At 38.8% G+C, this 13,668-nt stretch overlaps 1 protein-coding gene across 1 annotated transcript in view; it reads right to left on the bottom strand.

The window, feature by feature from the left end:
- Nucleotides 1-13,668, bottom strand: part of UBAC2 (UBA domain containing 2) — a 157,253-nt gene that overhangs the window by 129,923 nt on the left and 13,662 nt on the right. Inside the window, exon 2 of the mRNA XM_019756915.2 lies at nt 900-1,027. Within this exon, the coding sequence (XP_019612474.1) occupies nt 900-1,027 (128 nt within the window). The remainder of the gene's footprint in view (nt 1-899; nt 1,028-13,668) is intronic.

Raw genomic sequence — 13,668 nt, 5'->3', positions numbered from 1 at the left:
GACTCAGGACTGGCTATATGCTAGAATCCCCTGGGGATCTTTTTAAAAAGTTTATCAATGCATACATATATTTTTTAAGTTTATCCCAGTGATTCTAAGGTGCAGTCATGTTGAGAACCATTGCATTATAGCAACTTAAATATTATATAGAAAGCTACACTATTTTCTGATAAAAAGCGGTAGTATGGATAAATAACTGAAAGACCTTCACAAGAACTTGGGAAGCCAATCTGAGCATGGTATTATTATTAATACATCATTACGAAGCAAAGGAGTCAATATTCAAGTGGATTACTGTGCTTAAAATTGCTAATCAAGTATTTAGCAAAGAAAAGGTAGCAGGTTATACACCATAATTTGCCCTGACACTTCAGCTCACAGACAAGGACCAGTAGCAACATTTTCAATGAGATCAGCCCATAAATCTTGAAAACCATAGTTTTGCTCTTATCAGCAGCAAAAGTCCAAGAGAAATTTCCCACATGGTTTAACCACCACTATGAAAGAGTCACAATCTGTTAGAGCTGAAAGAGCTTACACCATCCAATCAATATTCAAACGGACGCAGGTTTTTGAAAATATGAAGTGTGCATAAGAATCATTAAAACACAGATTTAACATTGTTTTTAATCCTCTTGAAATTAGAAATTGCATTTCCATGAGTAAAAAGAAACTGGACAGACATGTGCCTAGTACTGCAACTGCTTCATTATAATCTGCTTTGCTGCAAATATCAATAAATAAAACAGGAAACCTTCCTTGTTTGTGAAATATTGATGATGAACAGTATTTCTTACACATGTAGAGGCTTTGCGGGGCTAAGAAGAGTAGAAAGAAAAGGCAAATGAAGAGAAGAACTGGCCTTGTCTCCTGCCAAAGGGCAGTGACGCAGTGCTTACCTGGAAGTCGTCCTTGACTGACTGGAGGTCATACGCGAAGAACCTCTGACAGTGTGGCAGGACCAGCGTCAGCAAAAGGGACAGGGCACTGGGGACCAGCAGAAGACTTTTAGACAGAGGTGCCTTGTCTGGAGGGGAAAAGAAAAACACTTTCAGAATGATCATTCCTAAGATTTTCAAAAACGTATGAGTGAAAGCAAGAGAACTCTCTTTTTTAAAAATCAGAATGAAGACTAACCTCACACACTCTGGAATTTAGTTCTCATTAACATATATTTCAAAACATCCAGCTGCAGAGGTAAGTTACCAAAGGGCACTGGAACACAAGGGGAATTCACTGGCAGGGGCCGCACTGTTCGTATATGAGACCAAACCAAGTTTACTGCCAGTAACTTCCCTAGAGTACCTCTTAGGAAATGGTCACGGAAGTGTAACGCAATAGACAGAAGAGTATGTTTTCTATCAAATCGACCAGTTAGCTCCTGAGCATGCACGGGATCCACATACATAAACACATTCAGAAATTTCAAACATGGCGGAAGGTGCCGGCATTGTTGCCTGCAGTGGCCTTCTGAGATTGTCACCGTGAATACGACTGAGCCCAAGTCAGTTATCCACTGAGAGCCTTGTCTAAATCTTACGCAGCCTGCTAATTACAGCTCAATTTCCACTTCACTCCATGCACCTCAGTGAAGCATTTTATTTTATTTGTTTTTATTTTACTTTTTTATTTTTCAACTACAGTTGACATTCAATATTGTATTAGTTTCAAGTGTATAGTGTAGTGGTTAGACATTTATATAACTTACAAAGTGATCCCCCCAATAAGTCTAGTACCCCACCTGGCACCGTACAAAGTTATCATAGTATTATCACCTATGTCAGTGAAGCATTTTAGCCTGAGAGGCCTTTCCCCACTCTGCACCCTTTTTCCTAGGCACTAGTTGATTATTCAGGGTTTTGTACTTGTTTTGCTCCCTGGCTACACTGAAGATTCCTGAAGGGAGGCTGCCTGCCTTCTCCTCGGTTTATTGGCAATAAAGCCTAGCACAGACCCTGGCACCTATGAAACATTCAGATCATCAACAGGCAAGACCACAGAAAAGTATCACTGGTGGGGACATTCTCAGAACGTGAGGTACACTGCAAGTGTGTTCATAAGAAACGCCTGGGAGCGAATTTACTAGTTACAGTTGGTAATGTGGTTATTGCTCTTGCTTAAGTAAGTAAAAATAGCCCAACTGTTTCCTCTCTGGTAAGGTGTTGCAACAGCTAAATTGGAACCATTAGTAAAGTGGTTGCATACTGTCTTTAAGGCTCCAGGGAATCTAAAAGCTGACTGAGCTCCCCATCCCCAGATAAGGGAGCTCCACTGCCTCAGTAAGTATAAGAGATACAGTAAGCACACCTGAAAAGCATGGCAGAGCACCGTGGCTGTGAGCTTAACCAACCTAAATTCTATCAGAGCAATTTAAGCCCCCGTTCTCCTCACCTATACAATGATGGTGAGAAAAGCTACCTCAAAAGTGCTATGAGAAGCAAATGAAATAAAGAATGAGTATAGGGAAAACCGCTTCTACCACCGCAGTCACCGCACTCCAGGAGAATGGGTTTCTTGGTTCCAGGTAAGCTCCTTTCGTATTCTGACAGGACCAAAGACGGAGCAGGGGTGATGGAGGTGCACCTTGAAGGGGCAGCTAGAATCATGTTTCCTCGTCCAACTTGGGCTTCCACCTCTCCTAGTGAAATAGGTCCCAGCATTCATTCCTGCCTCTTCCAGGCCAGCGCCTGAGCAGCTCAACATTACTGGAGAAAATCACACAGCTGAGCTCCATGCAAGATTTCACTGTAGGTTTGTGGTCTCAGATCTCAAACTGACACTCTCCACTGACCAGCAATTCTACTGCTTTTCTGTAGTAAGTCTGCTCTCCAGTTTCTCATTTGATACCATCTGCTCCTCTCGCCTCAGAGCTCCCTGCTGCACACCCACCTTGGCATACATGTCACCAAATGAATATATGCATGACTTGCTTTAGTATCTTCAATCATTCTCTAAAATTAATAAGCACCTACTATTGACCAGGCATTATCCTTGGCCGTACAGCAATACTGATGGACAAGGTCCCTCCCCTTGTGACGCTTACAGTCTAGACAGGAGAGAAAAGAAAACACAGAGCGAAGTAAATACGTATTATGTCAGATGCAAATCAATGCTATAGAAAGAACAAACAGGGTAAAGAGAGTTGGCAATGTCATCCACCATCAGAGCAATTTAAGCCCCCGTTCTCCTCACCTATACAATGATGGTGAGAAAAGCTACCTCGAAAGTGCTATGAGAAGCAAATGAAATGAAGAATGAGTATAGGGAAAACTGCTTCTACCACCGCAGTCACCGCACTCCAGGAGAATGGGTTTCTTGGTTCCAGGTAAGCTCCTTTCGTATTCTGACAGGACCAAAGACGGAGCAGGGGTGATGGAGGTGCACCTTGAAGGGGCAGCTAGAATCATGTTTCCTCGTCCAACTTGGGCTTCCACCTCTCCTAGTGAAATAGGTCCCATCATTCATTCCTGCCTCTTCCAGGCCAGCGCCTGAGCAGCTCAACATTACTGGAGAAAATCCATGTTTCATGGATTTCACGAAACATGACGCACCCATCCCGTCTCTAACGGAAGTGAGGTGTGGAAACAAGTTGCTTTGGCCAAGTCAATGTGACAGACATTACTTCCAGGCAGCTACTTGAAGAGCCAGTGAGTGTTCTTTCCCTCTGCTGATGCTCAAGATGGTAGCTGTGCTAGCAGCCAGATCCTGGAGTAAAGACCCTGTGGAGGAGACCTCCCAGGTGACTCGCGACGGAGGGACACCTTCGGTGAGAAACAAACCGTCGTTTCAGGTCCCTGATAGTTTGGAGTTGTGTGCTACTGCAGCATAACTTAGCTTATCCTGGGTTAGTGGAAAACATAGCGCTAGTAGGGAAAAAAGGATGCTAATTTACAAAAGGTGGTTAGAAGGCCCTTCTGATAAGGCAAGATTTGAGCGGAAACCTGAGGAAGTGGGCCTTGCAGATAACCTGGGGAAACAGTATTTCTGGCAGAGGGAAAATCAGGTACAAATGCTTCGAGACAGGAACATGTTCAACATGATCAGGAAGCAGTAAGGCTGCCAAGGCATCTAAAAGCAGGACAAGCACAAGGCAGAAGGGATATCAGGTCAAAGAGCAAATAGTGTGGAGCCCCGCAGGCCATCATCAAGACTTTAACCTTTCCTCTGAGAGTGACGGGACGCTTTTAAGGGGTTTAAAGAGAGGCATCACATGATCAGATATATTTTCAAAGCATCACTTTAGTTGCTAAACTGAAATCACAAGAAAGTGAGTAAAGAAGTGAGACAAGTAAGGAGGTTATCATGATAATCCAAGCACAAGATGACGATGGCCTGGACCGGTGTGGTTTAGGTAGGGGTCGTGAGGGTGCTCAGAATTGGGAGAGGTTTTGAAGGCACAGCAGGCAGGATTTGCTCGCTGGCTGACTGGGCACAGAATACAGGCAAATGGAGATGTCTAGGATGACTCCAAAGGTTTTGTTCTGAGCAACTGGAAGAACTGTTGCCAGTTACTAAGATGGCAAATTGTCACCTTGCCCTTACCATGCCTACAAGATCTGAGCCCAGCTTGCAAAATGCTCCCAAACCCCCATCTCTACCTCCACCTGCCAGGACTCTACCCTCTATCCCAGCGCTACTCAGAGTAACCAGCTCACAAGCTGCTACTAGTCCACAGTGAGTTTGTGCCAGAATGTGAACCTACACACTGCATGCTTCAGGCAGGAAGTCCCGCTGTGAAAAAAATATCATCTCACCTGAACATGTGCTCTGCTCAAATGTCACCTTATTTGTGAATATTCCATGTAATACTCTATCCCCTTTGTTCTGGTTTATTTTTTTTTATAGCACTTGTCAACAACTGACTTACTAACTGGTGATTCATCAACTCTATGATTAGATACACTATTATTTTAGATGTCACTAAAAAATAAACACTGACAAATATAATTCTAAGATGTCATTAATTGCAAGGTACACCCCAATTTTATAAACAATAAAATGTAAAAAAAAATTACAATTTAGAATCAAGAAATATGTTTCTTTGTGTATTGTCCATCTTCCCACCCTCAGTCCCCACTGAAATATAAGCTTCTTGAAGGCAGCGACTTTGGTATGCTTACTGCTGCAGTATTCCCCATGCCTATAACAGGATCAGGCCCATAAAGGCAGTCATTCAGTGTTTAATGAAAAGTGACTGATGTATAAGAGGTACTCAGTAAATAATGGTGGGAGAAACCCAAGCGTCCATCAATGGATGGGTGAACAAATAAAATGTGGTACATACACACAATGGAATATTTATTCACCCTTAAAAAGGAAGGAAATTCTGACACATGCTACAACATGGATAATCTTTTGGACATTATGCTGGGTGAAATAAGCCAGACACAAACAGATAAATATATATGAGTACACTTATATGAGGTACCTAAGTAGTCAAATTCATCGACACAGGAAGTAGAAGGGTGGTTGCTAGAGGCTGGGGGAAGGAGGAATGAGGAGCTGTTTAATGGGTATAGTTTCAGTTTTGCAAGATGAAAAGAGTTCTAGAAATAGATGCACAACAATGTGAATGTACTTCATGCCACTGAACCATACACTTAAAAATGGTCAAGATGATAAAATTTGTTATGTATATATTACAATTGAAAATAAAGACTAAAAATAAATAAAATACTGAATTAATAACTAACCCTATTTATACAACCACCATTTTAATTCTGTCCAGGAGTAAACAAACTCCTAAAAATATAGATCTGATAACTTAAATCAGATAATTCCAGCTTTAAATCTTCCTCTTAGGATGAGCAAAATTCAGATCCCCAAAACCTATGTGAAAACTGATAGAACTGAAAAGAGAAACAGACAAATCCACAGTTACAGCTGGAGACGTCAGCACTCCTCTTTAAGTAATCGGTAATACAAGTAGACAGAAAATCAGAGTTATGGACTGAATTGCATCTCCCCAGAATTCATATTCTGAAGTATTAATCCCCCAATGTGACTGTATTTGGAAATATGTCTTTTGAAAAGGTAATTAAGGTTAAGTGGTCATAAAGGTGGGGCCCTAATCCAATCTGTTTTAGAAGAAGAAGAGATACCAGGGATGCAAATATACAGAGGAAAGACCATGTGAATACACAGGGAGAAAATCGCTATCTACAACTCAAGAGAGGCCTCAGTAAAAACCAAACTTGCCAACACCTAGATCTTGAACTGCCAGCCTCCAGTCCTGTGAGAAAATAAATTTCTGTTGTTTAAGCCACTCAGTCTGCGATATGTTGTTAATGGCAATCAGTAAGAATATAGAAGACTTGAAAAACAATATCAATTTATTTGACCTGATTGACATTTATAAAACATTCTATCCAACAACAGCAAATTGCATTTTTTTCAAGTGCATATGGAAGGTAGACCCATGGTAGACCATATTCTGAGCCATAAAACATACCTCAATAAATTTAAAGAATTAAAATCATACAAAGTTATGTCCATGACTACAACAGAATTAAACTAGAAATCAACAGAAGATGGATGGAAAATTACCCAAACATTTGAAAATTAAACAAAATATTTATAAATAACATCTGGGTCAAAGAGGGAGTCACAGGGGAAATTAGAATATATGTTAAATAGATTGAAAAGTGAAAGTACAACTAATCATAATTTGTGGGCTGCAAATAAAGCAGCGCTTAGAGGGAAAGTTACAAGTGCTTATATAGGAAGAGAAAAGGTCCCAAATGACGATGTAGGCTACAAGCTTTTAAAAATTAGAAAAAGAGCAAATCAAACTATAAGAAAGCAGATGGAAAGAAATAAAGATAAGAGTAGAAATCAATGAAATAGAAAACCAAAACGTAACAGAGAAAAATCAATGAAACTAAGGATGATTCTCTGAGGAAGATCAATAAAATTAATACACCTCTAGCAGGACTGATCTGGAACAAAAGAGAAGATACAATTACCAGTATCAGGAAAAAAGGAAGGGACATTACTACAGCTCCCACAAACATTAATAGGATAATAAGGGTTTGCACAACATTGTGAAATATACTTAATGCCTCTGAACTGTACACTTAAAAATGGTTAGAATGTTAATTTTATGTGTGTACTTTTTATCACAAATAAATTATTTTAAAAGGATAATAAGGGAATATTAGAAACATTTTGCACATAAATTTGACAACTTAGATGAAATAGATCAATTCCTTGAAAGGTATACAATCTACCAAAGCTCACTCAAAAAGAAACAGATAACTTGATTAGTCCTATAGAAATGAAGAAATTTAATTCATAGTTAAAAGTCTTCCAACAAAGAAAATTCCAGGCCTGATGGCTTCACTGGAGAATTCTACGAAGCATTTAAGGGTAAAGAATACCAATTCTACACAAACTCTTTCACCACACAGAAAACGAGCGTACACTTCCCAATTCAATTTATTAAGCCAACATTACATTGATACCAAAAGCAGGCAAAGACATTAAAAGAAAACAACAGACCAATATCTCCTAGTAACACAGATGCAAAATTCTCAAAATATTAGCAAATTGAATCCAGCTATATAAAAGGGATAATACATCATGACCAAGGGAAGTGTAATTGGGAATGCAAAGCAAATCAATCAGTGTAATTCACCATATCGATATAGAAAAATGTACCATATAAGTCTATTCATATCCTGCACAATTATCTGCTTATTTTATGAAGCCAGTTTTTGTCAATTCATGAGGTAAAACTGGCCACTTACTGCTGCATAGTTAATGTTAGGCTACCCCTTCGATTTAATCTTACTACTAATATTATCCAAGATTTCCTGAGCACTTACTAAGTGCAAAAGACCATACACAGTACTTTATGTGTCCTACCTTGCTCCTGACACGCACACCTCAGGGCCTTTCCACCCGCTACTCCCTCTCCCCAAAATGTTCTTCCCACATCCAGCTTATCCTGATCACTCAGACCTCACTTCGAATAGCATCTCAGAGGGGCTTCCACTCATGACTTCATTGCTGTGGAGCACATCATCCTGTTTATTTCATAGCATTTTTCACTATTTGAAATACTTCTCTGCTTACTTCTGTGTCTGTCTCCCTCATCAGAATGGAAACGAAGGCAAGGTCCTTGTCTGTCTTGCTCACGGCTGTATTCCCATACCCAGAACTGCACCTGGCACACAGAAGTGCTTTAGCAAGTATTTGGTGAATGAATGAACTACAGGAGGTGGACACACCTTCTCCAAATGTATACATATAAGCAAACTGCAACTAAAGGGCTTAAGTTACCTGTCCAATCACAAAATATCTTAGCCTGGGATCCACTGAAGGTAAAGGCTGGGACAAAGGCTTACACACAGGTTGTTTATTTTGGAATGTGATACCAGGGAGCAAGAGTGAAGACAGGGAATGAAACAGGGAGGGAGATTCAATAAAAAAAATTCATTATCAGTTGGCCACCACCATGAGTGATATTTTTGACAACTGCTTGATCCCACAGGATTTTCTAAGAAGCCTTGTAAATGTATCTCAGAACCTAGGGAAGAAACAGAAAAGCATTTTTTCCCATCATCCCTCAATAATCTAGAGTGGCAATAGAAAAGAAACCCCATGGGAGGAACAGAGAAATAAGCTTTAATAACCAGACCGGTTTACACCAAACAAGACTGTAGAAATAGATGGAATAAATGTGAGTCTGAAAACACTGAAATGCTGTGCAAGAAACAGGTGTCTGAAATAATGGTTAGGGAGTGGCAGAACTAAATGCAAACCCTGAAAATCTGACCACCGATAAAACTGCTTTCTGTGATGCACTGCCATACAACTCCACGGTCCAAAGGGATATTCACCTGCATGGTAGATTATAAATAAAAGACATGTAGTCACAAACAGTAATAACAGATATCAAAGCGGTGCCCTGTGTAACAAAAATAAATGCAATTATGATTTGAGATATAAATGACTGCAGTCTTGGGAGGGTGTAACACCGAGTGGTATTTATTAAATGCTGAACTGATCAAAAGTTTTAAAATATATATACAAATCCTCTGGTTAAAAAGAAAAATCTACAACTAGGAATTTAGCCCAAAGTAATTATCATGGATGTGCACACAAATTTTGCTACAAAGATGCTCATCACAGCATTGTTGATGATAGCAAAGAAAGACTAGAAACAACATGAATGTCCAGTAGGAAAATGGATAAATTATGTTCTCCCCATAAAATAATATTCAATTGTAAGAAATAGGTTGTAGAAACATACTTCATGCCTTGGAAAGATGTTGCTAAATAGTAAGTGCAAAATAGTTCTATATAATTAAATAGTCTAGTAAATAAATCAAATAAAATATAAGCCTTTTTAAAAACTAGTATATAAATACCTGGATTTTTTTTAAAGCATCTATCAAAATATTAACTGGTAATTTCTGAATGATCTGTTCATGGGAGATTTTAAATTTAAAAAAAAATCTAGTTTATGAATTGGAAAAATATTTTTTGTTTGACTAGTAACTAATTCTGTGAAAAGTTTCATTAAATCCTTATGCACTGAAAAAAGCAAGTCACTTGCACTCTTCTGGCCACTCTGTGAGTGGAGCCAGGAAGTGGTTCCTACGTGAAGAACACAAGCAGTGATCAAATGGATGGTTAAAAGCATAATTTCTCAGCAACAGGTCCTTCCACTTTAGAAAACAGGGATGTTACAAATTTTGACAATAATAGACAATACATTAACCTAAAAGCAAAAATGCAAAACATCTATGGCAAAGATAAAATAAAACACCAAACTTTAAGATGTTTCCTTTTGGATCATTCACCTATTTGGTTGGAACGAAGTACACAGCCATCTCTGTGGCAATGAATAGCAATCAAGCTCTGATGAGTGTGTTATCCTAAAATAATTATTACAGTATTTGTTGATTACTTTATGCCAGGCACTGTGCTAAAAAAAGCACTTTCTGTGTAATACCATCTCAGTGAATGCTTACAGTAACCCTGAGGCAATTAGTTATCTGCATGCCCTAGGTAAAAAATAGGCTGAGGAAGGTTAAATGACTTGCCCAAGGTCACAGCTAATTAGTAGATTTGAACCCAGTTCTGCCAGACTCTAAAGAAAAAAAAAGTTTTCTAATATATAACAAAGAAACATGATATCTTTATATCGTGGTCCATGGTCTAAAGGGATTTTCACTGTTAGTTTTTAGTACCTCACATGTATTTTTTTTGATTCCTCAAAAAGTTAAACACAGAATTACCATATGACCCAACAACTCCATTCCTGGTTATATGCCCAAGAGAACTGGAAAACAAATGTTGAAACAAAAACCTGAATATTCATAGTGGCATTATCATAATAGCCCAAAATTGGAAACAACCCAAATATCCATCAACAAATGAATGGATAAACACAATGTGGTATACCCTTACAACAGACTATTTTTCAGCCATAGAAGGAATGAAGTACTGATACATGCAACAACATGGAGGAACCTTGAAAATATTGTGCTAAGTGAAAGAAACCAGACACAAAAAGTCATATATTGCATGATTACATTTACATGCAATGTCCAGAATTTTAAAATCCATAGAAACACAGAGAAGATTAGTGGTTATCAGGGGCAGGAAGAAGGAGGGAATGGAGAGTGACAGCTTAATGAGTACTAGGTTTGTTTTGGGGATGATAAAAATGTTCTGGAATTAAGATAGTTGTTGGTGATGATTACACAACAATGTGAATGTACTGGAAGTCAATAACTGTACATTTTAAAATAGTTAAAATGGTGAATTTTATGTTACATGAATTTTACCTGAGTAAAAATAATGCATATTTTACATAATGAAGACACTAACCACAGGTCTCGCATGGCCTGTCATGTGAGCTGGTTACACAGAATCATTACAACTGAAGGTAGACGCAGGGGTGGGGATGGGGGGAAGAAAAAGGCAGCAAACCCAACAACTCTGTCCATCCCTACAAGTCAGCCATGTAAAAATACACTCATCAAAAACCCCAGTGTGGTTTACACCACTGAGAGGAGGGACTGACATATCCTACCATATTGGTTTTCCTACTCGTGACTACTTAACTATTTGATAAACGTCTCGGGGTTCTCACAAGAATGGAGTGACGGTGTCTCATGAAGTAAGTTCCTTAAAGTTTTTCATCAGAAAGGGCTAAAACGAAAATAAATGTGGAAGTCCACAAAAGTGCAGTAACCCATGCATTGCAAGTGGTACCTTCTCTTCCACCATGATTTATTCTTCAGGCCTAAGAACTGCCTAGAGGAAAATTTAATGAAACTTACCCCCAGTGACCAAGTAAGGAAGGAGTATGAGTACCTTCTGGTGACTATCTCAACAAAGACTTCCATAAAACTGCTCAGGAATCAAAGGTCCCAAGTTTATTTTTGTTATATTCATTTCCCTACAATGTTTAGAAGGAAAATGTTCTAAACTATCCATGAATGTGCTCCTGTTCCTAACACACTGGGGAGAATTTAATGACACTGGGTACCTGCCACCCGGATGGCCCCTCACACAGGTTACCAAACAACTGGGCGGAGTGCCTGCCTCATGAGGGCAGCCAATTAACACCTGTTACAAAACCAGTGCTTATAAAATTAATCAGGAAAATGAACAAAAGAAAAGGCTAAGAAGTTTCCAGAAAAGAACAACAAAAAGCAAGAAGGAGGAAGACCTGCCCTTTAGATAAAAAAATGTATTCTATAGCTAAAATATTTACAGTGTGAATTTAGGGAGGGAAAAAAGAATGAGCCATTTAAAATTGTAAAAGGAACTTCTAAAACAGAGCCTAACACCAAGGCTTGCATGCCAGAGAAAATGTGCACGTCATTGACAATGCATTAGGCATCTGTACTTTTATTATTTTGGTCCTGCAGCTTTGCTGGACACTATTTGAGTTGATCCTTCTTAGAAAGATTTCGTAATTGTTAGAAGTGATAATTAAACAAGGAATACAATTATAATGAAACAGTAATTTTAAAAGCCCAAAGTGACAATTACGAATGTTACACATAAATGTAGGATAAATTATTCAACACTAGGAACAACTCTGAAAAAATGAATCAGTAAGCTTGTGTATAATTCTGGACCCATATGATAAACTACAAGAGGAAAAAAAAAAGGTAACTTTAGAAAGGGAAAATGTGTTGTTATTGGGAAGAAAATCTGTTGTAAATTCAATGGCCGACGGAGGCCAGGTAGGTATCAGCGCAACAAGAAAGTAGATGGCAAAAAGTGCATGATCAATAGATATTTTGTCACCTAACAATTCAGCCCTGGTGTTGCCAGATGGTCACCTCAGAGATAAGAGAAATCTGGATTTCTGTTGTAAAGTAACTCTCCTCCCCACCCCCTTATGGTCACCACCAACAAACAGATCAAACAAAACATATCTGTGTGGCCTGAAAGTTTTCAAAGTCTGACCTAGAGAATCATCACCGAGATGAATGCCTCTCAGAGCAATACTAAGGTGAGACACGGATAAGAGTTATAAAGGTCAAGTGTGGTGAAAGGCTCAGTAACAGCTTCACGAGAAGCCAGTGAATATCTATATATTCAAAGACCCAGCAAATCTTGAATCAATCCAAGCAGGTTGACAAGCAAGGATACTCCAGCTACAGAGACTAGAACATCTGAGAAGATAAACAGGAGAGGGAGTTATCTGCTGGTCTATTTTGAGAAAAGATGCAAAAAGAACATATATCAACAAGAAGGAGAAGCCCTAGTCTGATTTTAAAGCTTTGATGATCTAGGAATCTCTTCTACTCCTGTCTGGCGGGAAAGTGTGAGAGAACCAAGCTTAAAATCCTTTTACGTTCGGACTTGACATGGCCTCTCCGCACCTAATCTGTTCATGAGCAGAGATGCTACGTACTAAACATCTCTAACCGCTGGTGCTGAGATGGGGACAAAAAGCCTCACTTAAACTCTAAGCACTAAAATTAATTCTAAAGGCATTAAAGCATCAAATAAAAGCAATGAAACCAAAAAGATAGCCAGATAAAATTACAGTTCAAGACAACAGACTCGTCCCCATGTCCACTTTTCCTCCCTCCCAAAGTCATACTGAAATAAAAGAACCCTCAAAACACCGGAGAAATGTCTCCTTTCAAATGAGTCCAGGGCATTAATTAATAAACACCAAGACCTGGGGAGGAACATGAGTGGTCAGAATCACTCATCAGAATAATTTTGATGAATAGAGTATTTGTCAAACTTCAGTCATTCCCTTTAGAGCACCACAATTTTCACTATATCCCAGTATGACCTATTCTATTATTTAATATTTTTCTTTAAATCACCTCACTATAATATGATTTAGTTAAATAAACATTTTAAAGGAAACTTTGTATCACTATAATAAATGGAAAATGAGTGTCACTTTGTCATCAGTAGGTGGTAATTATAAAAATAAACACACTTTATTCAATTCTAACTAATATTGTTGCTGACAGAAAGATCTGGGCCTGCCTCCTGTTCTGGTACAATAGGAGACCAGCTGCTATTAGAGAAGTCCTTCAGACTAGCACCAAATTGGGACTCTCTTTAACACAATCAGGACGAAAAAGAACTGAAAAGGGAGTCACCTTGCTTTTGTTTCAATGGTACTTAAGGTTGGGCCCACATCCTGTGCAAACCATCCCCAGCAGTATA

This window comes from Rhinolophus sinicus, linkage group LG04 (genome assembly GCF_036562045.2).
Source record: "Rhinolophus sinicus isolate RSC01 linkage group LG04, ASM3656204v1, whole genome shotgun sequence".
Lineage (NCBI taxonomy): Eukaryota > Metazoa > Chordata > Mammalia > Chiroptera > Rhinolophidae > Rhinolophus > Rhinolophus sinicus.
Note: the sequence above shows the minus strand (reverse complement) of the source record. Positions and strands in the feature narration are given on the sequence as shown.